The sequence below is a fragment of the Cervus elaphus genome, chromosome 2 (genome assembly GCF_910594005.1).
Source record: "Cervus elaphus chromosome 2, mCerEla1.1, whole genome shotgun sequence".
NCBI lineage: Eukaryota > Metazoa > Chordata > Mammalia > Artiodactyla > Cervidae > Cervus > Cervus elaphus.
In genome coordinates, this window is record NC_057816.1 from 11,631,735 (window position 1) to 11,657,689 (window position 25,955).

At 42.6% G+C, this 25,955-nt stretch overlaps 1 protein-coding gene across 1 annotated transcript; it reads left to right on the forward strand.

Annotated features, from left to right (window-relative positions):
- Positions 1-1,188: 1,188 nt before the first annotated feature.
- On the forward strand, positions 1,189-10,100 carry LOC122704753 (pregnancy-associated glycoprotein 1-like). Its single transcript, XM_043919706.1, has 9 exons — positions 1,189-1,289; positions 2,361-2,511; positions 3,491-3,608; positions 3,708-3,826; positions 5,022-5,215; positions 6,150-6,266; positions 7,788-7,929; positions 8,016-8,114; positions 9,812-10,100. The coding sequence occupies exons 1-9, from the start codon at positions 1,189-1,191 to the stop codon at positions 9,959-9,961; spliced, it is 1,191 nt and encodes a 396-aa protein (XP_043775641.1). The 3' UTR covers positions 9,962-10,100.
- Positions 10,101-25,955: the final 15,855 nt, after the last annotated feature.

Here is a 25,955-nt window from a genome sequence, read left to right on the forward strand (position 1 = left end):
AAAGGGGAAATTATATCAGCAATATATCCATTTATCTTCAGCAGTTAAATTTGTTGGTTTGTATGTCCCTGATGATTTTTCTTTATAAATAGAAATGAAACAAACATATTCAATATGCATTCAGTCTCTTTTTAAATCAACCAACTTGAATTAAATTCCTCTCTGTTCCCACTGCACTCCCAAGTCTAGGCTAGAAATAAAAACCTGCAGAGACTGAACTCTGATTCAAGCACATTGTTGTGGACATTTCATTCCCATTCTTTTTTTGGGAAAAAAAATAGTTGCTAACATTACAATCAGTAGATTGTACATAAACATCCAACCATCTGATTCTCTTGAAAACATGGCCGACTGGCCTGCTTTCCAGCATGGCTGAAGTGAGGGAAGGCTGCTGCCAGTGGTCAGGCCTGTGCTGCACAGGGTCCAGCATGGCCACCTAGTCCTATCATCATTTCTCTTGCCTGCTGGGACATGAGTTTGTGAGAACTAGACTACTAGCTCTCTTAAGATAAAGACTACTTTTGACTTGATCAACTTTGTCTTTGAAGCCTTTAACCCAGAACCCAGCACACAGTTTTTCCTTGTGTGTTTGTTGGATGATATAAAATATCTTGTGGATGAATATGACATTTCTTACAATACAGAAACCCATGCAACTGAAGTACTGCTCTGCCCTAAATCTTTGATGGAAACTGACATCACAGGTGCCCTGGATCTCTGCCATTTGACCCAATATACAAGGCCAGTTGTATGTTCCTGGGCTGTCCCTGAAGTCTTCACTTTGCCACTTGACAACTTATCCTCCTAGCAATCTCCTCTGCAATGAAGACAGCAATACATATCTCATGAAGTGGCTAGGAAGATGACATGAAACCATGAATGTCGAGTATGGCCCCTAGTTACCATTTTCACGATGTTCTTAGCAGATTTTTCTCCAAGTAGGCAAGGTTCTCTGTCTTCTTAGATGTCCACGCAGATCAGGTAGATTTTCTAGCCAAGATTAAAGGAAGAGATTACAGTTCGATTGTCTGTATTCTGAGAAGCTTCAAAGTCCACTCGCCACGGACACTGATGAAGGAAAAGATTTTATCAAAAGCTTTGGGTTTTTATCAGATCTATTAGTGGCATAAAGGGGAAAACTAGGGTAGGTCAGAGCATATATAACTAGGGGCTCCCGGTCACCACTACATGCTAAGAACCCGAACTTCCCTGAGTACTTGCAGCCAGGAAAGAAGCATGAAGTGGCTTGTGCTCCTCGGGCTGGTGACCTTCTCAGAGTCCATAGTCAAGTAAGTATGGGGACTGTAAGCTGCATCATCTTCCTTGCTCTGATTTTTCTTTTCATCTGATTATTCTTCCACCCATCAGGTTTAGATGGGAATGGACTATTTCCCTGACAGTCTTAAAGTTCAACCCTTACTTATTGATAGGTGCCTTGCTTTAGGAACTGTGGATCCCAAGGGTCTTAGTGTGAATTTGCATGGTTGCACAACCCTGGGGGTCCAGTGATGACCTATTGAAAATGCAACTCCTTACCGCAGTTCAGTGCACAGTCTATGCAGATGTAGGTGTGGTCCTGTGGAATAGCAGTTTTCTACATTTTATTCAACATGTCCTCTTTGTTCCCTGTCTACTTCAGTGTGTATATGTCTATGTATGATTCTCTGTATCACTATCATTTACCTCGCAATCTCTTTGGAAGTCTCTGTGAATGTATTTCTCTCTGTGTTGTTTTCTTTTAATTTTTCCTTTGACTCATCTTTCCTTCTTGAGCCTCTACCTTTCCCTAACTTGTTCCCTATCTCCTGGATTCTTCTTTCAACTTCGTCTTCTCTTTCAACTTGGAGAAAGATACACTGTTTCATACACAGTTTTGTATCTGAAAAGCAGTGTGACCACAACCAACTCAGTAACCTCTTGCATTTCAAATTGCTCCCTTGTTAAAGGGCATAAATGACCCATTCTACCTCCTTCCTTGAGGTTCTGTGAGAAGGATACAGTGGGATGGCAACAGCAATGCTAATGGCTGTCATTGTTGAGACTTCCTATTTATCAGGTACCTTATACCCATCACTTCACTTATCCCCAAGATATTCTGTTTGGAGGGTTTGTATTGTTACATTCCACCATTTTACCGAGGGGGAGGCGGAGACACCACATGGTCATATGGCTTATCCCAGATTGCAGAACAGAACCTGTAACCAAACCTATGTCTTTGCCATGGTATGTGCATAAAATTCTGATAATGTGCCTCATAAAAATTATTTGACAATACACAGGGCCATTACAACGACAGTTTTACCTGAACACTGACAGCTAATTGTCGCTTCTCTGTTTTCTTTGTCAAATGCTCGGTAAAGAATACCTCTAATGAGAGTGAAGATGATGAGAAAAACCCACAGTGAAAAAACTATGCTGAAAAATTTCCTGAAGGAACATGCTTACAGACTGTACCTGACTTCTTCTCCTGGCTCAAATATAACTACTCACCCCCTGAGAAACATCGAGGATGTGAGTATTTTTGGAGGATGGTGCTCCACAGCGCCCCCTGGTGATCTAGCCCAGCACCGGGGCTCATCTGGAGGAACCAGGTGGGATGGTGGAGTTGGGGTTCCTGCAGGAGGCAGAACCACTGGAAAACAGGGACCCCACCCAGAGGAGAACACACTTTCATCCTCAACTGTTGGTCTTTGTGACTGGGCCTGGCAATTCCCAGGTGGCAGGTAAATATCCATTTCTGTGTCAAAGATGCGTCATTAGTTTGAGGGAGATTGTTCCTTCTGAAATAAGTGAGTCAGTCAGTTACAGATGAAGAGTGAACCGTCACTGATCAATTGGTAGAACCAACGGCAAAGCAATTGTGAATCCCCAGGCAGAGGGTTTCAGTTTCCATAGAAGCAAGAACCATACCCATAAAATGTTACTGAACCTGTATTCCGTGTAAGGCCATAAGTATCTAACACTGTGGTTACTGTTTTTAGATTTAAAAAAAGGGCTTATTTTGTCTTCAAGAATGCTCATGCTGGCCTGAGAGATAGGCATATTAGTAAATACATGTCAAATGAAAGGGTCGCCTGTGTGGTGTTGATTGAATGTGGTCTGAGTTTTGAGGGAGTGGCAGAGGTTGATCAAGAAGGACCTCCTGGAGAAGGGGGCGCTAAGGCTGCGTTTGAAGAGACTACAGAGCTTCTCAAATGAAGGCACCAGGACTTCCCTGGGTGTCCAGTGATCCTGGAGTTCCACTGGTTATGCCTCTGTGCTTCCAATGCAGGAGGTACCACTTCAACGCCTGGTCATAGAGTCAGTATCCTGCATATCATGTAGCACAGGAAAAATACATCAAATGCAGGCACCTCTATGACCAAAGTCAGTGAGCTACACGATGGTTAGAAAGTGATCTCAAGGGATATGTGACATCCAGAGGGAGGCATGAGTGTGGGAATAGAGGGTAGCCATTTCTGCACTAACCTACTCCCTCCTTTCCCTGTAGATGGTCTATGTGGGTAACATCACCATTGGAACACCCCCTCAGGAATTCCAGGTTCTCTTTGACACTGGCTCATCTGACTTGTGGGTGTACTCTGTCTTTTGCACCAGCTGTCTTTGTTGTGAGTACAGACAACCTGTACCCAGACCATCTTTCCCTTGCCCTGCCACCCTGTTTTGCACCCTTGGCACCTGATGACACTTACCTCTTGTGTCTGCAGCTTCTCAAAGTTTGTTCAGACATCTTGAGTCTTCCACCTACCGGCCTACCAATAAGACCTTCAGCATCGAATACAATTCTGGGAGGATGAAGGGAGTTGTTGCTCGTGACACCATTCGGGTAACAGTGTAACAAATGCTGAGTCAGGACTGGCAATGGAGTGACCACTGCTTGCAAACCAGATGCAGGACTTTCTGGCAGGACCCTTCCTAGCCTAACTCCCATAGATATTGGCCATCTTACACACAGGATCCTGTCCCTGGGCAGGCAGTGCCTGTGGTGACACATGAGCACACAGATTACCTAACCCAGAGAGTGGCTTGAGATGGGGACTTGCAGCTTCTCTGCCCATGAGCAGTTCAAGGTTCATTTTGCTGGGAGCAAGAAGAGGGGAAAAAGGACCCACTTTTATATTCTCAGACTGTTCCAGGAACTTTCAGGTGATAACTGTTTTAGTTCTGCCACAACCCCTCACAGCAGTTACTCTGATTAGCTTATGTGATCTATGAAGAAACTGAGTTGCAGACATCAAGGGCCTTGCTGAGTAGACACATGTGGTAAACAGTGGAGCTCGACTGGCTTTTCAGGACTGAAGTTGCTGTGGGATGTTTGGGGACAGGATAAAACTGATCTGGGGACCCTGGAGGCATTCAAGGGCTTCAGGTATCCAGACTGGGAAACTGGAGGCCTGAGAAGTTAGGGGACATGATAAATGAGTTCTCACTCTAGGGGGCCTTTGAGAGTCCAACAAAATTTATGGCCTGCCTCCCCCAAAGTACTTGAGTAGTTCCCCTCTCTCTCTTTCTCTCTCATACACACTCACACAAAGACACACATATCCCCGAAAGTGAATTCCCCAGGCAGTAATTTCATAGGTCTCTAAAGCAAGAATGTGTTTTCAGCTTCTGTCTTCCAGGACAGATGCATAATCCACAGAACCTTACGGAGAATTCAGTCCATTCCTATCATTAGGTCAGTGATGCAAGAGAAGGCTACATTGCTCTTGGGTCCTTCTGTCCACAAGGGGCCACTGATGGTACCTGACCTGACTCTTGGTAGCCCCAACTGTACAGAAGTCATGAGGAAAATTTGACTCACCCAAGTGGTGTTTTTCAGAGGGGCACATGTTTTAAAATTCACAGCCTCTCACAAATGGAACCCAAATCCCCCTCCCAGCTTGATCTAACTGTCTGAGGTCCACCAAAGACACAGCCCAGCCTCAGTTCTTCTCTGAGGATCTAATGGCAATGCATCCCAGCCCAGTCCTAGCCCCACTTCACGTGTCTGTAAGTGGGATCACTCTTCTCTCCCACAGATTGGGGACCTTGTAAGTACTGACCAGCAATTCGGTCTAAGCATGGAGCAATCTGGGTTTGAGAAAATACCTTTTGATGGCATCTTGGGCTTGAGCTACCCTAACATGTCTCACATGGGAGGCATCCCCATCTTTGACAACCTGAAGAATCAAGGTGCCATTTCTGAGCCTGTTTTTGCCTTCTACCTGAGCAAGTAAGTCTGAGATGGACAATCTGTTTCTCCAAATGAGGTGTAATTTGCTTTCAGTTGTAGGAAATTTATAGAAGACTTAATAAAGAAGTATCCTGAGAGATAATCTAATCCAAGATAACTATGGCCCCAGGGCCCTTCCTGGCTTCACCACTGGCTTTTATAAATAATGTTTTATTGGAACACAACTCTACTCCTAGGCTCAAGATCAGTAACTTGGTCTAGGGGGATGAGTGAGGAGGAAAACTAATGGAAGGCAACAGGAAACAAGTTGAAGGAAAAGACATTAGGATTGCTTATTAATTTGATAAGGAAGGAAGGAGAAGGATGGTGGGTAGCTTTCCTTCCTCATTAGCATTTCACTGCAAGCCCAGGACCAGCTACCCAATTTGCAAGAGCCAGTGAAAAATGAAAGTGTGGGACACAAAACAAAATTGTGAGATCCCTTGTTCAGGAAATATTAGGCATTTCAAGACAGGGAGAGTAGATGTGAATCCCTTCTGAGTGTGGGTCCCTTTGGACAGTAGAGGTCACAGGCCAGTGGAGCCAACTCTGGGTGACCTGATCCCACACCGTTAGCACTCCCAGGCCTTGATATTCTTGAAAAATGACAAAGTGGACAAGGGGAAAGCCAAAATGCTTCAGCACCCTGTCCTCTGAAGGTGTTTGAGCACTTAGGTCACAGGAGGTCCAAGGCATCTTCAGAAGATACAGTGGGTGGAGCCCAGCCAGGTGACTCAGCTTCTAACCTCCTCTGTGCCACTTATTAGCCAGTAACCGACCTCAGTCTGGTTCTCAATTGCTCCTAGACTCGATTTCTGCATCTGTAGATGGGGCCCTTATTAGTGCCTTGATGCGTAGACAAGCACAGACAAGCTCTCAGACAATGCTGTTGTTACCGTCCTCCAAGGATACCTCCGCTGTCTTCTCTCTACAGGAACAAGCCAGAGGGCAGTGTGGTGATGTTTGGTGGGGTGGATAAATCCTACTACCAAGGAACACTCAACTGGGTACCATTGATCCAAGCAGACAAATGGTGTGTCCACATGGACCGGTAAGCCTCTCCCTCTGAGGGTCAGCCCAAAAAATGCTCCCACTACTGTACATGGACACAGGCAGACACACACAAATGGATTCTCAGACAAATAGCCACAGAGACATATATACCACCCACAATGACACAGACAGAATCACAGACACATGGAAACACACAAGCAGACACATATAAACATACATAGAGACATATAAAAACATGCAAAACTTGCATAGCTACTCAGAGACACAGAAGCACACACAGAGACACATACAAACACACAAGCACATAGATACACAAACAGTCATGGGCTCATAATCCCCAGGCCTCCTGACCAGGGCTCTGACCAGGGTCCTCACAGGGTCCAGAGAGGTCTGTGCAGCTGGGAGAGGGCTGCACCCACTGCCCTGTGAGGTGGGGAGCACGGTCAGAGGACTCTGCAGTGTGGTGAGCAGGATCAGGGAGGATTTCACCAGCTTGGACAGCATTATAAGATGACCAACTGTCCAGGGCTACCTGGGACCAAGGAAGTTCTCAGTACAGATAAATGTCAGTTTAAAAACAGGGCAAGTCCTGAGCAAATGGGGACAACTGGTCTCCTTATGGAGAAGCTACCCAGCAGTGGAGAGAGTTTGGCTGCAGTCTTAAGATGTGAAAGCAACTAATAAAAAAGACACCCCAAGTCCCTGGGCATACAGTAGGGCAGGGACTATAACAGAAAATCATGAAGGTGGGATCCAGGGGTGACCTGAGGACAAGAGGCAATAAAAGACAGGATTCTGTGTGATACCCTCAGACAAAAGCTGACCTGTCCCTTGGAGTTTCCGTAGGCTAGTCATGTATTTCCTGGCCAGTGTCTCAGGGTCTGAGCTGGCTGTAGGAGCAGTGCGGGGAGACACCCTCTCCCAGAGGAGCTCCTCTCTCCCACCACTATGAGAATCTGCTTCCCCTGTGAATCTCCTTCTTCACTCTGTGTTCAACCCATTATTTGTTCCCCACCAGATACAGCTCTCTGGATGTTTATCATTATTTTCAGTCTTCATTCACTCACTGAGCAGACAAACATTGGGCATCCACTGTGTGCCAGGCACTTTAGGGAGGCAATGAGAATAAATCTTGCCCTCACATCTAAGAAGGCAGATGCACAGAAATGACACATACACTTAGTGAATTGACTTTGGTACATGCTAGACGTGAGGAAGGGTCTATAGAGAGTGACCAAGACAGGAGACTGATAAACACTGGGGTAAAGTCTTCCTTGTAAACAATACAATTAAGCTGGAATCTGGAAGATGAGAAGAAATTTGCTAGTCAAAGGGGAGGGGAGTCTTCTAGGAAGGAAAACCAGCTTGTGTCAAGGTACAAAAGATCCTGGTGTATTCTAGTACTGCATTCAAGGATGTCAAGGGAGGTGCCGTGTCGAGAGCAGATGCAGAGAGTCAGGGAAAGAGGTAAAGGTCTGTTGAGGAGATAGTCGGGAACGGGGCAGTTCTGGGGAGATCAGAGTGACCTCTATGCCCGCCCTGTTCCACTGTTTCTCAGCATCTCCATGAACAGAAGCGTTATTGCTTGTAATGGCGGCTGTGAGGCCATTTTGGACACCGGATCGTCACTAATACTTGGCCCAAGAAGACTGATCAGTAACATCTTGAGGCTCATTGGTGCCATGCCACAGGATTCGGAGGTGAAGGGTTATGCCCCAGGGTCACTCCCAGTTCCACATACAACAAAGATGTCTATGGCCAACCTCTCTCCCTCTCTCTCTAACAGCACTACGTTCCATGTTCTGTGGTCAATACCCTGCCCTCTATTGACTTCACCATCAATGGCATCAACTACCCAGTGCCAGCTCAAGCCTACGCCATCATGGTGAGGGGACAATACTGAGGATTGGTTCTCAAACTAGAGCTTGCAGGAACCCTTGGGCTTCTGCTGGGAGGAGGGCGCCATTTGCAGGCCATGTCACACCATTGTAGATGCTCTGAGCCTTGTGGCTGGGCCAGAGCCTCCCACAGAACCAATCACTTGAGAGTAAAGGGCCGTCTGGGACACTGATCATCCTGAAATAAATGTGGAGACGCCACACCATGCTGGCATGGTGGGAGTCACAAGGCGAGGGGAACCCTGAGGGCTTCAGTCCTCAGAGAGCTTCAGTTCAATATGAACCCTTAGGTGCATGAACATGAAAGTCAGCACTAGCAGTCCCTGAGATAGGCCATGTTACAAGGAGAATGGCTGGGAACAATCCCAGTGTGATGCTCCATCATAAATTAACAGTCTCCCTTCCCTTCTCACAGTTTTCCTGCTTTGGATGATAAATTACATGGTCCGCCTAGATCTCGGTTGCTTCTTCCTCTTGCTCTGGCCAGGTGCCCACTTTGTGAATTGGGGTACCTGACCCCTCTGTGGGGATGTTGGATACTAAGGTGAATAAAGGGCACACAGTGACTGCTCACCCCGGCACAGGGTGGAGGCTTCATGTCAGCCCCCTGTGGGAGTACATAGCAGACTGATGGGCTCAAAGAAGGCTTTGAGGAACAGAGGGAATTTCAGGAGTTCTAAAACCACAAACTCATGGAGCCATATGGAGGGTTGCCTGGTTCTAGGCAACACTGCACTGGATTCCATGCAAATGGCATCCCAAGGTGCTCTGCATTGGGGCACTGGGGACTTACTAAGGGTGATGAGGGCTACTGACTGACTGGTGGGAATGGGGAACCAGAGTACGTTACCCAATCAAGCCTGGAGTCGCCAAAGAGGGTGAGTGTGGGCTGAAGGAGGCTTCCCAGAGTTCCTGAGTGAAGTCTTCAAGAATGTGTTGTGGACACTGCTATATTTAAGATGGATAAGCAATAATGAGTTACTGTGTAGCACAGGGAACTCCGCTCAGTTATATGACAGCCTGGATGGGAGGGGTATCTTTGGGATCAGGATACATAGATACATACAATTGAGTCTGTTTACTTTCCACCTGAAACTCAGAATATTGTTAATCAGCTATACTCCAATACAAAATAAAATTTCTTTGAATAAAGTTTAGATTATGGGGATGCTGGAGGAGAAACTGCATTCTCTGTAGAGAAAACAAGGAGCAGGAGTCAGGAGGAAAGAAACAGGGAGTGAGGAGAACCAGGGGACAGTTTTGTTCTTTTCTAAAAATTGTATTGAAGTGTGGATGATCTTCAGTGTTGCCTTAAGTTCTGCTGCACAGCAATGTGACTCAGTTATACACATAAAAATATATGTATTCTTTTTCTTATTCTTTTTCATGTGGTTTATCACTGGATATTGATATAGTTCCTTACTCACGACAGTAGGACTTTGTTGTTTATCATTCCACTGTTTCCCCAACTCCCAGTCCTTCACGCACCACACCCTTCCTCATGACAGCCATATGTTCGGGCCCTTTTTGATTTTGGATGAACTCTCACATCCCCTGCTGCTCATAAAACCATTTGATACATACCAAAAGAGGGACATAAAACTATGAATGGTGCTCGGTCTGGATATTGGGGGGAGTTGCCAATAAGGGCTCAAGCTGACTGGTGTGTCTTTGACTCCCCCAGGATTCTGATGATGACTGCTATATCACCTTTGAAGAGAACCCACTGAGTACATCTACAGAGACCTGGATCCTGGGTGACGTCTTCCTGAGGCAGTATTTCTCGGTCTTTGATCGAGGAAATGACAGGATTGGCCTGGCACAGGCAGTGTAAACGCTGGGAGTGATTCAGGAATCAGTAAGGCCACTCCTAACACACACTCACTCACACTTAGGGCACTCCTGCCCAGGATGCTGATGAACTGTATTTGGTGATCTGCACACCCTGTTCTCAGTAAAGAATAAAAGGTTTCACTCATAATGGTGTTGAAACAAATGGGTGCCTCTGTTTGTGTCTGGGAGTGAAGGATCTAGAACCAAGCCTGATCCAAAATTGAGAGGAGCCCAACTCTAACCGGCTTCAAGGAAAAGGGAGACTCATTGAAATGATTCAGGGAATCCAGGACACAGGAATCAGAGCAAATACAAAGATCTCAGTGACTGGACCCAAGAAATCAGAAGTCTTCAGTTCTCTCTTTCTCACCCTCCCTCTTTCCCTTCCCTCTTTTTTGGGGGGTCTTAGCCTGACAACTTCCTTCCTTAAGGCTTCTACACCTAGTGTAGGAGTCCAAGCTACCTGCCCTAGGATTTTATATCCCCAAGGCATCACCTAGTAAGGAAAGAAGCTCAGAGCCATCAGAGATCAAGGGTGTTCTCTGAATGGCCCACCTCAGGTCACCTGTACAGCCCCAGATCAGCCATCCTGGCAGGGCCATGGGGTCCTATGTTTGGCTTTACATGGTCATTGGCCCTGACACAGCAGCACACACGATTCTCAGTTTCCTCCAGAACTGCATGACTGAAGCTGGGGAGAGGCAGCCCCAAGTAGAGCGACTGGGGATGGTCTAGGCCATGGAAGAGTTTGTGTTGACCCACCAACTCCACCACCTCCTCATTCAGAAGAATTCTAAGGGGTAATGAAATAGACTCTCTTCATCCCATCTCAGATGATCTTATCACTCGGCTTCTCCTCCAGGGTAGTTTGGGTGAGATAGGTCTTGCAGAGCTGGTTCCCTCTTGTTCCCAAACCCCAATCACCAGCTCTCTGCCACATATGCCTGCTCTGTCGTTTCCAGTCTACTTGGTAAGTGGTGGCCCCAGTGGATCTCTGAGCCATCCCCCTCCTCCAGGGCCCAGAATGCCCCTTTCTTGGCCTCCAATGCTACTGGGGAGAATGCAATGCAGTATCGGGGACCCAGGGTACACAGAGCCTTCAGCCTTTCTGAGCTTCCTCTAGGGGTGGAGTTACAAACTCTTTGCTTGGAGCTGCCATGGTTAGGCACTTTTGCAGTGGAAGCATCCATTCTTTCCACCTGGAGGCCCTCAGTAGATGCCTCAGCTGAGACAGCAGGGGTCAGAGGTTGATTTCCTTCCAGATTGACTGGTTTGATCTCCTTGTTGTGTAAGGGACTCTCAAGAATCTTCTCAAGCACCAGAGTTCAGAATCTCAGTTTTTTTGCCATTCACCCCTTCTTATGGTCCAGATAGCACATCTGTATATGATTACTGGAAAAACCATAGTTTTGACACTACAGACTTCTGTAGCAAAGTGAATCTGTGCTTTTTAATACACCATCCCGGTTTTTCATAGTCTTTCTTCCTTGCAAGGAGCAAGTGTGTTTAGAGGTCATAGCTGCCATCCCCAAGGCTAAATAATGATTGAAGCCAAATGACCTCTATTTCTGAACCATGACACAGAACTCTGACTGAAGCGATGCTTCTGTTTTCTGGGTTCCAACAAGAGCTAATGATTACTGGCTCAGATTACTCCCTTCCCAGCCTTACCTGTCAGCCTTTCCTTGTCAACTACTTCTAGCCTATAATTACACTGCAAGGAGAGTTGTTAAGCTTTTGGTCTCTCATCAGTTTCCCACATCTGCAGCATAGCAACAAGTAGCTATTATAGCTACTTGTCATAGCAACAACTATGGCAACCTGTACAGTCCAATCTCACCCTGTTAAATGAAACTGTCCCTATTTGTCCCCTCATGTTTAAATTACCTACAGTTGCCATAGAAACCTTCCTATGCTTGGTGTTTAATGACGAAATATGTGTGGACCTCATCTAGTTTTCTTTCCCAAGCATGATTCAACCATGCAGTGAAGTAACCAGACACTGAGTCATCTAACTACCCACAGGAATTGACAAAAGCAAGTCACTGATGGTGCATTTCTCGCTTGCCCCAAAACACCACGGAAGTGAATTGCTCCAACAAAGTGATACATTGGCATGTACACTCCAGAAGGGAGACTTTTTCTAGATTAGTTTTCCACCTAGTACAGAATGTTTACCACATGCCTCACCCTCCAGCAGCTGGTCACCTGGTTTTTGCAGACACAGCCCACTCCAGTTTCCTTCCACATCCCGCAGTAAAATCTGGAGGACAAACTCAGTCAAATCTCTCACTCCTGCAGAAAACAGTTTTTTGTTTTTTTAGGAAAAAAAAAAAGTTTCCTAACACATTCAATATTTTGTGCTCCTTGCCTTGGATTCAAGGACATGCACCAGAGAATGTGAAGACTCCCTTTCCACCTAAATCTTTCTCCACTCCCACCAGGGCCAGAGGCTTCACTGGACCCTCTGTTCTCATTGGTATTATTCAGTTGCTAAGTCATGTCTGACACTTTGTGATTACACATATGGCAACAGAACAGGCTTCCCTGTCTTTCACTATTTTGTGTAGTTTCCTCAAACTCATGTCCATTGAGTCAGTGATGCCATCTCACCTTCTCATTCTTTTGGTCCCTCTCCTTCTGCCTACAGTCTTTCCCAGCATCAGGGTCTCTTCCAATGAGCTGGATCTTCACATCAGATGGTGTAAATGTTGGAGGTTCATCTTCAGCATCAGTGCTTCCACTGAATATTGCTCTGCCACTTCCAAAACAAAACTCATGTTTCCAATCATTTAACAAAATTGAGCTTGGATAAAGTTTAATAGAACAGGGATCTTGTCCTCTGAGAAATCCCAGCATTGCCGCCCTGCCTTTCTGTTACCATTCTCTCCACCTGGCATAGAATTGCTTCCATACAGCTTCTCCAGCTTGAAACAGCCTGTCGACCCATCACTGTCAGCTATCCAGGAATTGTTCCTTCTACCTTCCCCCAAAGACTTCTGCTTGCTACCTGATTGCCCTATGTACATCAGCTCAGTTCAGTCTCTCAGTCATGCTCAACTCTTTTCTATGTCATGGAGTGCAGCACATCAGAGTTCCCTGTCCATCACCAACTCCCACAGCTTGCTCAAACTCATGTTCATCAAGTTGTTGATGCCACCCAACAATTGCGTTTTCTGTCTTCCCCTTTGCCTCCTGCCTTTAATCTTTCCCAGCATCAGGGTCTTTTCTGAAGAGTCAGTTCTTCCCATTAGGTGGTCAAAGTATTGGAGGTTCAGCTTCAGCATTGGTCCTTCCAAAGAATATTCAGGAATGATTTCTTTTAGGATGGACAGGTTGGATCTCCTTGCAGTTCAAGGGATTCTCAAGGGTCTTGTCCAACACCACAGTTCAAAAGCATCAGTTCTTTGGTTCTCAGCTTTCTTTATGGTCCAACTCCCTCACCCACCCATGACTTCTGGAAAAAGCCAAAGCTTTGACTATACAGAGGTTTACTGGTAAAAGGAGGTCTCTGTTTTTAGTATGCTGTCAAGGTTTTTCATAGTTTTTTCCAAGGAGCAACTGTCTTTTTTTTCACAGCTGCAGTCAATATCTGCAGTGATTTTGGATCCCAGGAAAATAAAGTCTGTCACTGCTTTCATTGTTTCTCTATGTATTTGCCATGAAGTAATGGAACTGGATGCAATTATCCTTGTTTTTTGATGTCTACATACCACATCAAAGCCTTCCTCGAGAAAATGAAATGCAAAAAGGCAAAATGGTTGTCTGAGAAGACCTTACAAATAACTTAAGAAAGAAGAGAAGCAAAAGTGAAAGGAGAAAAGAAAGACATACCCATGTGAATGTAGAATTCCAAAGAATAGCAAGAAGAGATTTTTAAAAAGCCTTCTTAAGTGATCAGTGCAAATAAATAGTGGAAAACAATAGAATGGGAAAGATCAGAGATCTGCTCAAGAAAATTAGAGGTAGGGAAGGAATATTTCATGCAAGATGTGCACAATGAAAGCCAGAAATTGCATGGGTCTAGCAAAAGCAGTATATATTAAGAAGAGGTTGAAAGACTATATAGAAAAACTATACAAAAAAGATATTAATGACCCAGATAACCACGATGGTGTGATCATTCACCTAGAGCTAGACATCCTGAAATGAGAAGTCAAGGGGGACTTCAGAAGCATAACTACAAGCAAAGCTAGTGGAGGTGATGGAATTGCAGTTGTGCTATTTGAAATGCTAAGAGATGATGCTGTTAAAGTGCTGCCCTCAATATGCCAGCAAATTTGGAAAACTCAGCAGTGGCCACAGGACTGGAAAGGTCGTTTTAATTGTAATCCCAAAGAAAGGTGATTTCAAAGAATGTTCAACTACCACACATTTGCACTCATCTCAAATGCTACCAAAGTAATTTCTCCAAGCAAGTCTTTAACAGTACATGAAAACTGTGAAATTCTATATGTTCAAACTGGATTTAGAAATGGCAGAGGAACCAGCGATCAAATTGCCAACATCCACTGGATAATAAAAAAGCAAGTGAATTCCAGAAATACACCTACTTCTGCTTTATTGACCATGCGAAGCCTTTGACTGTGAATCACAACAAACTCTGGAAAACTTACAGAGATTGGAATACCAGACCACCTTCCCTGCCTTCTGAGAAATCTGTAACAGGTCAAGAAGCAACAGTTAGAACTGAGCATGGAACATCAGACTGGTTCCAAATAGGGAAAGGAGTATGTAAAGGCTGAATATTGTTGAGAGAGTCAATTCCTAGGCAGATTGATAAGAAGTCCAGGGGTCCCCAAGGAGAGAGGGGTCTGGAATTCTCAAGGAGGAAGAAAGGACAAACATTTTTGCCCCTCTACATTCCTTAGGATTATATAATGAGAAATATTCCTGCTTGAGAACAGTCTCTGGGAAAAAAATACCTTCTGGCTAATCCTGTTTTCATAAGGTGTAAATTATGGGAGTAGGTCTATTGTGGTCTTTACAACCTCCAGACATTATTTTGATTCACTGGAATGATTAGAGAGTATATAACTCCATGGTTAACACTTGTAAGGGGGTACTCTTTCTACCCCCTTCTGATGCCTATGTCAGTAGCTTTCTCTATCTCCTTTATACTTTAATAAAACTTTATTATACAAAAGCTCTGAGTGATCAAGCCTTATCTCGGGCTCCGGAATGAATTTTTCTCCTCTGGAGGCCAAGAAACCCAGTGTCTTTGTGTGGTTCAGCAACAACCTTTCATCTTGGGGGGATTCTTCATGACAAGGTAAGGATGCTTGGAGCTCTAGTTCCTTGTTCTCCTAGCAAACACGTTTTCTGCTGTACTTTACTAACTCTATGGTGTGCTTGTGTGAATGAATGTCACACCCTGCACAAAACACGTGTGGAACCCTGCTCTGTGGTTCCATGGTGACCTCCTACGGCCTATGGCAGATACCTGTTGGGGGTTTATACCGACCTGCGAATGCCAAGAGGCACCCATGGCTCCTTTGGGGGACCCACCAGTGTCAGGGAATGTTTGACGGGAGGATTCCTACATGCTGTCTCTCATGAGTCCTTTGTCCCTCTTCAAGCGGAACAGCACGCTGCTCCCAGGGACTGAGGTCATTGTGTGAGGCAAGCATGAGTCTCCTTTAGTAAACATTCTCCTTAGGACAAAACAGCTTAATCTCCTGCCCCTTTCTTGAGATATGGATTGTCTCCTGACCTTGTGACTAACATTACCCCTTGTTCCCTTGGTAACGGTTGCTGTACATTTGGTTTTCTGATCTCTATCATTCCCGAAAGAAGTTTCTTGTACTGTAGCCTATATATACTCATAGAAAAATCATTAAAGCACCTTTGCTGCATCAGAGCTTAGGTTCCCGGGTCTTTTTTGTCTCTCTCTCTCTCTCTTTTTCTGGCTGACTCTCTGGAGCGTGGAGACCCGTCGTGCTCAATTTTCTGCCCAGGCTTCTAAGACCCCCTCGAGAAGGCGCCTGGTGCCTTCGTGAGCGATGCAAGTCCTGTATCAAGGACTTTATTGGTCCTCTGTGTAAACCAAGGGATATCAGCCTCTTTCACTTTCTTATCGTTGACTCCGTACCACAAGGTTCCGGTCCATTAAAGGACCCCAACAAATGGCGCCAAGGAACAGGGACACTGGTGTACGTGGCATATAGGGCGGAATGACTCAGAGACCTATTGAGGTCGGTAAGTACTAAGGCATGGGTTAAACGGCTGGCCAGCCCCATTATTTTTCTACTTTACTTCACCATTTGTTTAAATTTCAGGGACTTCTGGCTTCACGGCAATGAATAGAGGCTTGCCTTCAAACAGTAGTTGAACAGAATCCTTAGTTTCCTGATAAATGCAGTTTTGATTTAGAAATTTGGCTCCAGGTCAAAGAAAATGTTAAATGAGCAGCCAAACAAGGAAAAAATATTCCAATTGATCTCTAGCCCCTATGGGCTCTTATTAAAGCTGTAATTCTGCCATTTCAAGGTACATTCTAGCCCTTCCAATATTCAGCAACAGACAGAACACTTATTACATAAATATAAATTAAATGATTAAACTTTACAAAAGGCCCAATTAAAACAATACAAAATATCTCAAAATTTTCTTACTAGCCATGCCCCGGCTGCTCCAAATGCTTCTCCTCTGCCAACAGTCGCAACTCCAAAAGTCTCTCATTTGTTGGAACCTAATGAAAAGTTATGCTAATTTTTAAACTAGATTAGAAACTGCTATTTCCCATACTGTAATCGGAGAAGAAACCAAAAAAGAGCTAGAGAAATTACTTGCTTATGAGAATGCAAATCAAAAATGTCAAAAAGCTATAGCTGCAATTTGTGAGACTAAAATTATTATTGATTATTTAAAAGCTTATCACAATCTAGGATCAGAAACTCAAAAGATGCAAATGCTGATTGAGGCAATGGCTACTACCATTAAAAAGGAAAATGAAGGATGCTTTAATTGTGGAGATAAAAATCATTTAAAAAGGGACTGCCCTAAGAAGGCTAATAAAATACCAAAAAATTTGCCCTCGCTGCCGTAGAAGAATGCACTGGGCCAAAAGTTGTAAATTTAAATTTGATATTGATGGAAAACCTATTCCAGGAAACTCCAAACAGGAGCAAATACTATCTTTTCCCTCAAACCCTCAACATCCGGCAGTGCTGCCGTCGATATACCAGCCCTAAATGATTTTTTCCTTTACCCTCATACAGTCCGTACTAGAGTGCCTACCAGACTTTTTGGACCCCTGCCCCCACAAACTTTTGGTCTTTTGCTTGGCTGATCTAGTATGACTTCTAAAGGAATTACTGTTCACCCTGGAATAATTGATTCAGATTATAAAGGAGAGATTCAAATTCTGATGTCATCAGATTCTATGGCAATTCAAAAAGGGGGAAAAAATTGCTCAATTACTACTTTTACCTTACATTTCTATTAATTCCTCTAATAATGTACAGACAGATGGGTTTGACAGTATAGATCAAAAACAATCTTTGTGGACATCATTAGTATCTGAGTATGCCCAACCAAATATAAATATCAAAATTAATGGTAGAAGATTTTCTGGTCTCCTTGACACTGGATCTGATATTACTATTATTTCCAAACATTTATGGCCCAAATCCTGGCCTGTACAAAAGGTCTCTTGCCAAATTGCAAGAATTTCTCAAACTAAAGAACAAAAAGTTTATCAAAGTGTTCAAATATACTCATGTGAGGGACCAGAAGGCCAACCTGCAACATTAAACCCTTATGTGATAAATGTACCCTTTAATCTAATAGGAAGGGACTTACTTATACAATGGCAAACTCAGATAGACATTCCACATTTTTCCTAGGGGCCACTGCTCATTTAACAAACAAAACAATTATTAAAATAACTAAGAAAAATTATGAGCCTATTTGGACAAAGCAATGGCCCCTTACGGAAAGAAAAAAATTACAAGCTATTAAAGAACTTATAAACACACAATTAAAATGGAAACATATTGAAGAATCTTGCTCTTTTTGGAACTCTATTTTTGTTATAAAAAAGAAACATAACAAATGGTGTCTCTTAACAGAGTTTAGAAAAGTTAATTCTTTTATGAAACCTATGGGTACATTGCAACCAGAGATCCCATCACCTATTACTATTCCTCAAAATTGGCACATTATTATTACTGATTCACAAGATTGCTTTTTAAATATACCTTTACACCCTTTAGACCGGGAGAAATTCACTTTCTCTCTCCCTTATCCTAATCATATCGGGCCTCATAAAAGATTTCAATAGACTATGTTACCTCAAGGTATGCTTAAAAGTCCTGCTACTGCTGCTGCTAAGTCACTTTGGTCGTGTCCTACTCCATGCGGCCCCATGGATGTCAGCCCGCCAGGCTCCCCCGTCCCTAGGATTCTCCAGACAAGAGTACTGAAATAGGATGCCATTGCCGTCTCCATAACAGTCCTAGTATTTGTCAAAATTTTGTAGCCAAGGCTTTACTTTCTATGTGACAACAATTCACTCATGCATATATCATTAATAATATTCTATAGCTACAAAAAAGAGAAATGATATTTTTGACACTGAATGGCTATGACATTCTTTAGACTCCGGAAAAAACTGATAAAAATAAAATCTTTTTTGAAATTGCAAAACCGGTTCCTCTTGCACATGCAGTTAGGAAAAGGTTAACTTGTTAAAATTTTTTTTTGAGCTCCAGTTCTGCCTGGGAAACAAAAATAGGCCTAAGAAAAAACCTTAAGTTAACGCTTATCATGTCCTTGGGATACACAGCCCACTCTATCTAGGACTCCAGCCATTAACAAATTGGTGGAGCTCAAAATAAATAAATAAAACAAAAGAATATTTTAAATTTCAAACGGAGAACTATGCCTATGTATCTAAAATTATCTATGTCTCAATGTATGTCTTTGTTTTTGGATAGTGTGGAGTTAATGAGCTCTATTTGGATTCAGCTTTACATGAACTGAAGGGTGTTCAATGTTGGGTATAATGTTTATTTAAATGTGAATGTGATTTAAATATAATTATTTGTTAATCTAGTTGGGACATGTCTTGACTCGTCAACATTATATAATACTTTTATTCTGCCTTGGTTTAAGGTAAACTAAGTTTGTCAACAAAAAGGTAACTCTTTATATATATATATACACAAATGTATAGATGAGATAAAAACTTTTAGATAAGCTCTTAGAAATAATTGTATTTTTGATAGAATGATCTATTATCTATAATCTGGAGCCGTCTGTGTAGATTGGAGTGACTTCGGTTTCTAGAGTTGTGCTGAACTAAGTAATAGAAGTTTGTTGAATGGCTGGGTCATTTCCAAATGAAGTAGGATTTTGAAGCGTTAATTGCTGAACATTGGCTTACTCTTAAAAGGGGTTTTTCTTGCAGAAGAGCTGGAGAGATTTTGAGCTGTTAATGAATATAAATATATATTTATATAGGAATGGATATATATATAATATAATATGATTTGAGAAATATGTTCAACAGTCTATAAAATGCTAATATACAAGACATTTCATGGTTGCTATAGAAAAGTAAAATATATGCGTTTAATAAAAAGATATAAGAAATGGCAAATAAAATGATGAATACAAAAATATTTCTTTTTTGTTGAAACATTTATTATAGAATAAAGTGGTATTTACATAAGCTTTACTAGACTAGTTTTTCATTGTCATTCTAGCTACAGCAAATGTTCTTTCTCCAAATTAAACCAAATTGGAAACAAGAGAAAAATTCTGGAAAAACAATATTTAACAGAATTAACTTTGGTCAGCAGATACATTCAGACTGCAAATATATTAGAAAATACAGTTGAAATGCTTGGGTGGATCACAATGAAAACCACAAAGTATGGTATGTTTATTTGAAGTAAACATTACATTTGTTTATTATGCTATGATACTAGGTTTTGGCCTTTTAACTTTTAAAGATATTTAGTGCTGGAATTTTAAAAAGGCTTATGACAAATGAAAGAAAATTTTATGGCAAATAGATGTAACTCATTGTCCTGAACTTTCTTCCTCTTTCTTCTTACATATCTCGATCAATACAAATTCTTCTTTTCTAGGGGCAACACCTCTCTAAGGTAAGACTACACAATATGTTATAACCCACCTATCAACTTACTTCACGATAATGAGAACACCTAATTCTATAAAAACAGACAATGACTTTGCCTATATTTCTAAACAGTTCAAACAATTTTTACATTCATTCTCTATTAAACAGATTGCAGACATTCCTTATAGTCCACAAACACAAGACAAGATTGGACAAACATATTACACACTGTAACTGCAAATAAAAAGTTAAATAAGAGAAAATACACAGGAACACTTTTGTCTTCCTTGTCCAGAGCAAACTTTGCTAGATTCTGGTGTAGTGTAGTCTTTAAGCCTATAACTATTGTTGGTGTCACTATTTCTGTTCCCAATGTGTAGGATTCTTAAAGCAGGGTGAAAACGGCATTAAAAAAAAAAAAAAAAAAAAGACACCATTTCCCGAATGGCTTATTTGTTCCTAAGAATATCAGAAATGTGGAATGTTTGCCTTCTTTTCAGGTCTGTCTTGGAAGTGTAGTCATCCTCTTTAACACACTGAACAGTGAGATTCAACAGTTGCTAAGCTGCATTTCTTTTTCAAGGACAAGGTCAAATATATTTAGATGTGAGCAACATTTCATTTGTCAAGTTGTTCTGCATCACCTTTTCAATAATTTCACTTAGGAAAAAATATTTGAATGGTTACTCCTAATCCTTTGCCCCAAATAACACAAACCACAGCCAAATACCAGTCCCAAACAGATTTCTGAATGATTTTTTTCTTTTGGACTGAAATATTTCCTAAGAATGTTTTCATCATTATCGCTTTCCTCTCTTTATAACTATGGTTAATATAGCCTTATTTGTTTTAAAGTTTTTAAACTTACCACAAAGAGACGTTTTGACAAAAGCAAAAAACAAACAAACAAAAAAAGAAGTTTTGAAACATTATAGGACACCTCCTTTCCTTTGCCCATTTAATATCAAGACGGGTTAACTAATCAATAGAAATCTAAGAAACTAATCTAACAGGGAAAGGATATACTTCTATTTCTCCAGATGGATCCAACAAGCTCACATGACTTCCTCTTCAGAAGATTCAACCTAAGGTGGCCCCCAGCATTCAGACTCGAGATGAAACAGCAAAAAACCCAGGAAGAAAGAATTCCAATATAAGCCATGGCAACATTAAAAATTTCCAAAAAATGCCCGACTCGACGTCATCGACCTTATGATCTCCCTACTTGGGGACAGATAAAAACCCTTACTAATTAAACTGAAAACCTGATTTCTCAACAGGGAATGCCTTGGAATCCTAAAAATATTTTTCTTCGCTATGCTTGCTTTGCTTGCTTTTGCTTCCCCCACTCAGGCTGACCTGATTGATCACACTTACTGGGCTAATATACCTAACCCCCCTTTTTTTTATTGTAGGTTGTAAAATGGACAGATATAGAACCAATCACATCCACTAATGAGTCAACACATAGGCCCCTCCTTGGAACTGGAGGGGCCCTCTTATCCTGAAAAAAAAGAAAAACTAATTAATATCGTTCTAGGTTATGAAGTCCTTCCTTTATGTATGGGCCCAGCAGAATTATGTACAAACGTTAGTTGACAAACTTGGGCTTTCGCCCTGTCTCCAGAAGAGGATTTTCAGACACTACTTGGATTATTTACTGTCCTTTCTTTGTCAGTGAACCATGTTTATTATACTACTGAAACTATAGGGAAAGAATTAGGGAAAGAAAAAAGAACAACATGCCAAGGGTTTACCAATAAGAACTTTAAATATATTCCTGTTCATTGGGACAAATGTCAGGCCAAACCAGGAAAATTAATGTTTATAGCTAATCATACAGTTGTCAATTGGGGACCCCATAGTATGTGGTTATTGAACTGCTCAGATGATATTAACAATACTATGTATGATTATATTACTCAAGTAACATGGAAGGTTACTAATACTACAATGGAACATTACCATGACAGAGGACTTGTTGGCTAGCTTGATGATGGAATGGCCCCCACCTCGTCCTCGAATCATCTTTGATAAACAGATTGGGCCTAAACAATGGGACATCTGAAAGCTTGCTGCAAACACCGAAGAACTTGGGACTTGAACCAGACATTCCACAGGGACGAATCATAGCTATAGCAATTATTTCTTTTGCTATAATCAATCATATTTTATACAAGCCTGTGTTCCATTTCCTTTTGTTATAGCTATAGGAAACTTACAATTCAATAAGACTATACGTTCTGTAACTTGCATAAATTGCAGATTATGTACTTGTCTTAACTCGTCTATTTCCTTAAGATATGATTCTCTTTTAATTCTTCGATCTCGACATAGTCTATGGTTACCAATAAATCTCCAATGGCCCTGGGAAGAAGTTCCCATGGCTGGACTTGCTTCCCAGTTGCTTACTAAATTGCTCCAGCGATCTAAATGATTCATTGGATGGCTGATTTTTAGTATTTTTGGATCAATAGCCATTTGCACCACTGCTGCTGTCACTGGTGTTGCTTTGCAAACCTCTATTCAGACACATAATTTTATTCAAAATTGGACTAAAGATGCCCATACTATATGGGCCACTCAGACTCAGATAGATGAGGAAATTCAAGAAGAAATACAGGAACTGAAAACAGCCATCGAACGGGTTGGAGATCAATTAACAGATGTACAAAAACAGGTGATGCTAAAATGTGACTAGAATTCTACTCAATTTTACTCCTGTTCATTTTAATAATAGTGCCTACAACTGGGAACAAATCAAGTTTCATTTACAAAACATACATGATAATGCCTCTCTGAATGTACAATTATTACAAAAAGAAATATTTGAAACCTTTTCTAATAATCTGCCCTCTTCCATTGATATGGAAACTTTAGCTAAACAATTAGCTGATCAATTATCTGGGCTAGACCCACGTGGATGGTTTCAAAGTCTTACTCATAGCATTGGATCCGGAACCATAATTTTGGTGATTGTTTTAACAATTATATTTGCTGTCTACCGTTGCCTTCATGCAAAGATTGTCAAAACTAAGCAAACTCTGATGCTCAGAACTCTTCTTACAAATATTATAAATAAATAAGGGGGAATTGTCAGGGAATGTTTGACGGGAGGATTCCTACATGCTGTCTCTCATGAGTCCTTTGTCCCTCTTCAAGCGGAACAGCACGCTGCTCCCAGGGACTGAGGTCATTGTGTGAGGCAAGCATGAGTCTCCTTTAGTAAACATTCTCCTTAGGACAAAACAGCTTAATCTCCTGCCCCTTTCTTGAGATATGGATTGTCTCCTGACCTTGTGACTAACATTACCCCTTGTTCCCTTGGTAACGGTTGCTGTACATTTGGTTTTCTGATCTCTATCATTCCCGAAAGAAGTTTCTTGTACTGTAGCCTATATATACTCATAGAAAAATCATTAAAGCACCTTTGCTGCATCAGAGCTTAGGTTCCCGGGTCTTTTTTGTCTCTCTCTCTCTCCTTCTCTCTCCTCTCTCTCTCCTCTCTCTCTCTCTCTCTCTCTCTTTTTCTGGCTGACTCTCTGGAGCATGGAGACCCGTCGTGCCCACTTTTCTGCCTGGGCTTCTAAGACCCCCTCGAGAGGGCACCTGGTGCCTTCGTGAGCGATGCAAGTCCTGTATCAAGGACTTTATTGGTCCTCTGCGTAAACCAAGGGATATCAGCCTCTTTCTCTCTTTCACGTTCTTATCGTTGACTCCGTACCACAAGGTTCCGGTCCATTAAAGGACCCCAACACACCAGAAATGGGCAAAGTGTGTGGACTGAACCCTCCTTTTTGGTCAAACTTTTCGGTCTCTTTGACCATTTCAGAATTCCTTTGAATTAGAAGTACTAACCTAATCTGTCGAATCATAGACTGTCAAGGGACTTGTGATCTATGCTATTACTGTGTACAATGACTTCACCCCAAACTAGGAAGCGCCTAGCCTTGCTAGGCATGGACAGTTTGAAGAGAGATGGAGCTCTAGCTTCAAGAGCATCTCTGAGGTTAGAGATTACTCATATTGGAACTACAAGGGTCACTCCCCTCCTCTGGTAACACTGGCTCTTAGTGGACCAGAGGAGACTCTTACACTGGTGTGGTGATGTTTAGGAGGCTCTTATTTTGGTGTGGTGAGGCTTGGAAGGAACATCTCAGTTTTATGTTTGTATCAGTTGTATTGTGGTCAGGAATTTACTCACAGTCGTGCACAGGCACTCAGGTGACAAGAATATTTCCCCCAGCAGTTCAGCCTTGGAGGCATTCTGAAAGATTACTCTGATTGCACCCCAGGTGGCATCAGAGGCAAGCAAGGTTTTAATGGTGAGGAGCTGGACGTCAGTCAGGGACACCATCAGGTTTACCGCTGGTGCATCTCCAACCATCTTGGTGGTAGAACCGGGAGGGACGAGTAGGTGCCTGCGTCAGTAAGGGACCAACTAAGTCCGACCAGGAAAGAAAAGCTTTGGTGTAAAGTTTGTCTATATACCCATCTAGAGCAGGCAGGGATGCCTCTGGTAGAAAGAGGGTGCTGGTTGCTTTATTTTATTTCTCTTACAGACTGGAGCTAAGAATTCCAGCTTCACTACTTTGAACTGTATCCTGAAAAACGGATAGATTTGATCCCCAGGGCTTAAAGAAGACACACCTGGTCTTCCTATGTGATACTGCATGGCCACAGTATCCATTGGAGGCCAGCGAATGGTGGCCGGTTGGAGGGTCTCTTAAGTATAATACTGTTTTACAATTAGACCAGTTCTGTAGAGAACAAGGAAAATGGGTAGAAGTAGCATATGTGTTGCCCTTTTTCTCTCTGTGAAATGTGCCAGACTTAGGTCCTAAGGAAATAGATTTGGGTGTGAAACCTTCAGCTCCCTCCTGTCCTCGTATTTTGCTAGATGAGATGGAGGACAGGAGACAAAGAGATAAAGAAAAGCAGGTTTCTCCAATCTATCCCTGGGATCATATGCACAGAGCAGCCAGAGTGACTAAGGAACAGCCACACAAGTTGTTGCCTCTTCATGAAGCACCCGCCAGGAGAAATAATCAGTCTATGAGAGTTAATAAGCCTTTTTCTTATCAAGAAGTACAAACAATCAAGGAGGATCTGGGAGACTATTTAGAGGACCCAGAAAAATATATTAGAGCTTTCAAACTTGTTACTCTGCCTTATCACCTTACTTGGAAGGATGTGATGTATGTGTTGGGACAAACACTGACTCCCGACTCAAAGACTCGAGTTTTGGGGAAAGCGTTTGCTTACGGAGATGAATGGTTTGTTAATGAATCAGTAGGGGAAAGGGGGGGATGAGATAACATCCCTCCCCACCGGAAATCAGGTGGTCCCAACTACAGAACCAGACTGGGACTATATACAGATAAAGGTAGATGGGATCAGAGTCATTTTGTCAGATGTGTTCTTGAAGGACTCAGACAGGCACGTGATAAGCCTTTCAGTTCAGTTCAGTTCAGTCACTCAGTCGTGTCCGACTCTTTGTGACCCCATGAATTGCAGCACGTCAGGCCTCCCTGTCCAACACCAACCCCCGGAGTTTACTCATACTCATGTCCATCGAGTCGGTGATGCCATTAAGCCATCTCATCCTCTGCGGTCCCCTTCACCTCCTGCCCCCAGTCGCTCCCAGCATCAGGGTCCATTCCAATAAGTCAACTCTACGCATGAGGTGGCCAAAGTGCTGGAGTTTCAGCCTCAGCAGCAGTCCTTCCAATGAACACCCAGGACTGACCTCCTTTAAGATGGACTGGTTGGATCTCCTTGCAGTCCAAGGGACTCTCAAGAGTCTTCTCCAGCACCACAGTTCAAAAGCATCAATTTTTGGGCACTCAGGTTTCTTCACAGTCTAACTCTCACATCCATACATGACCACTGATAAAATCATAAC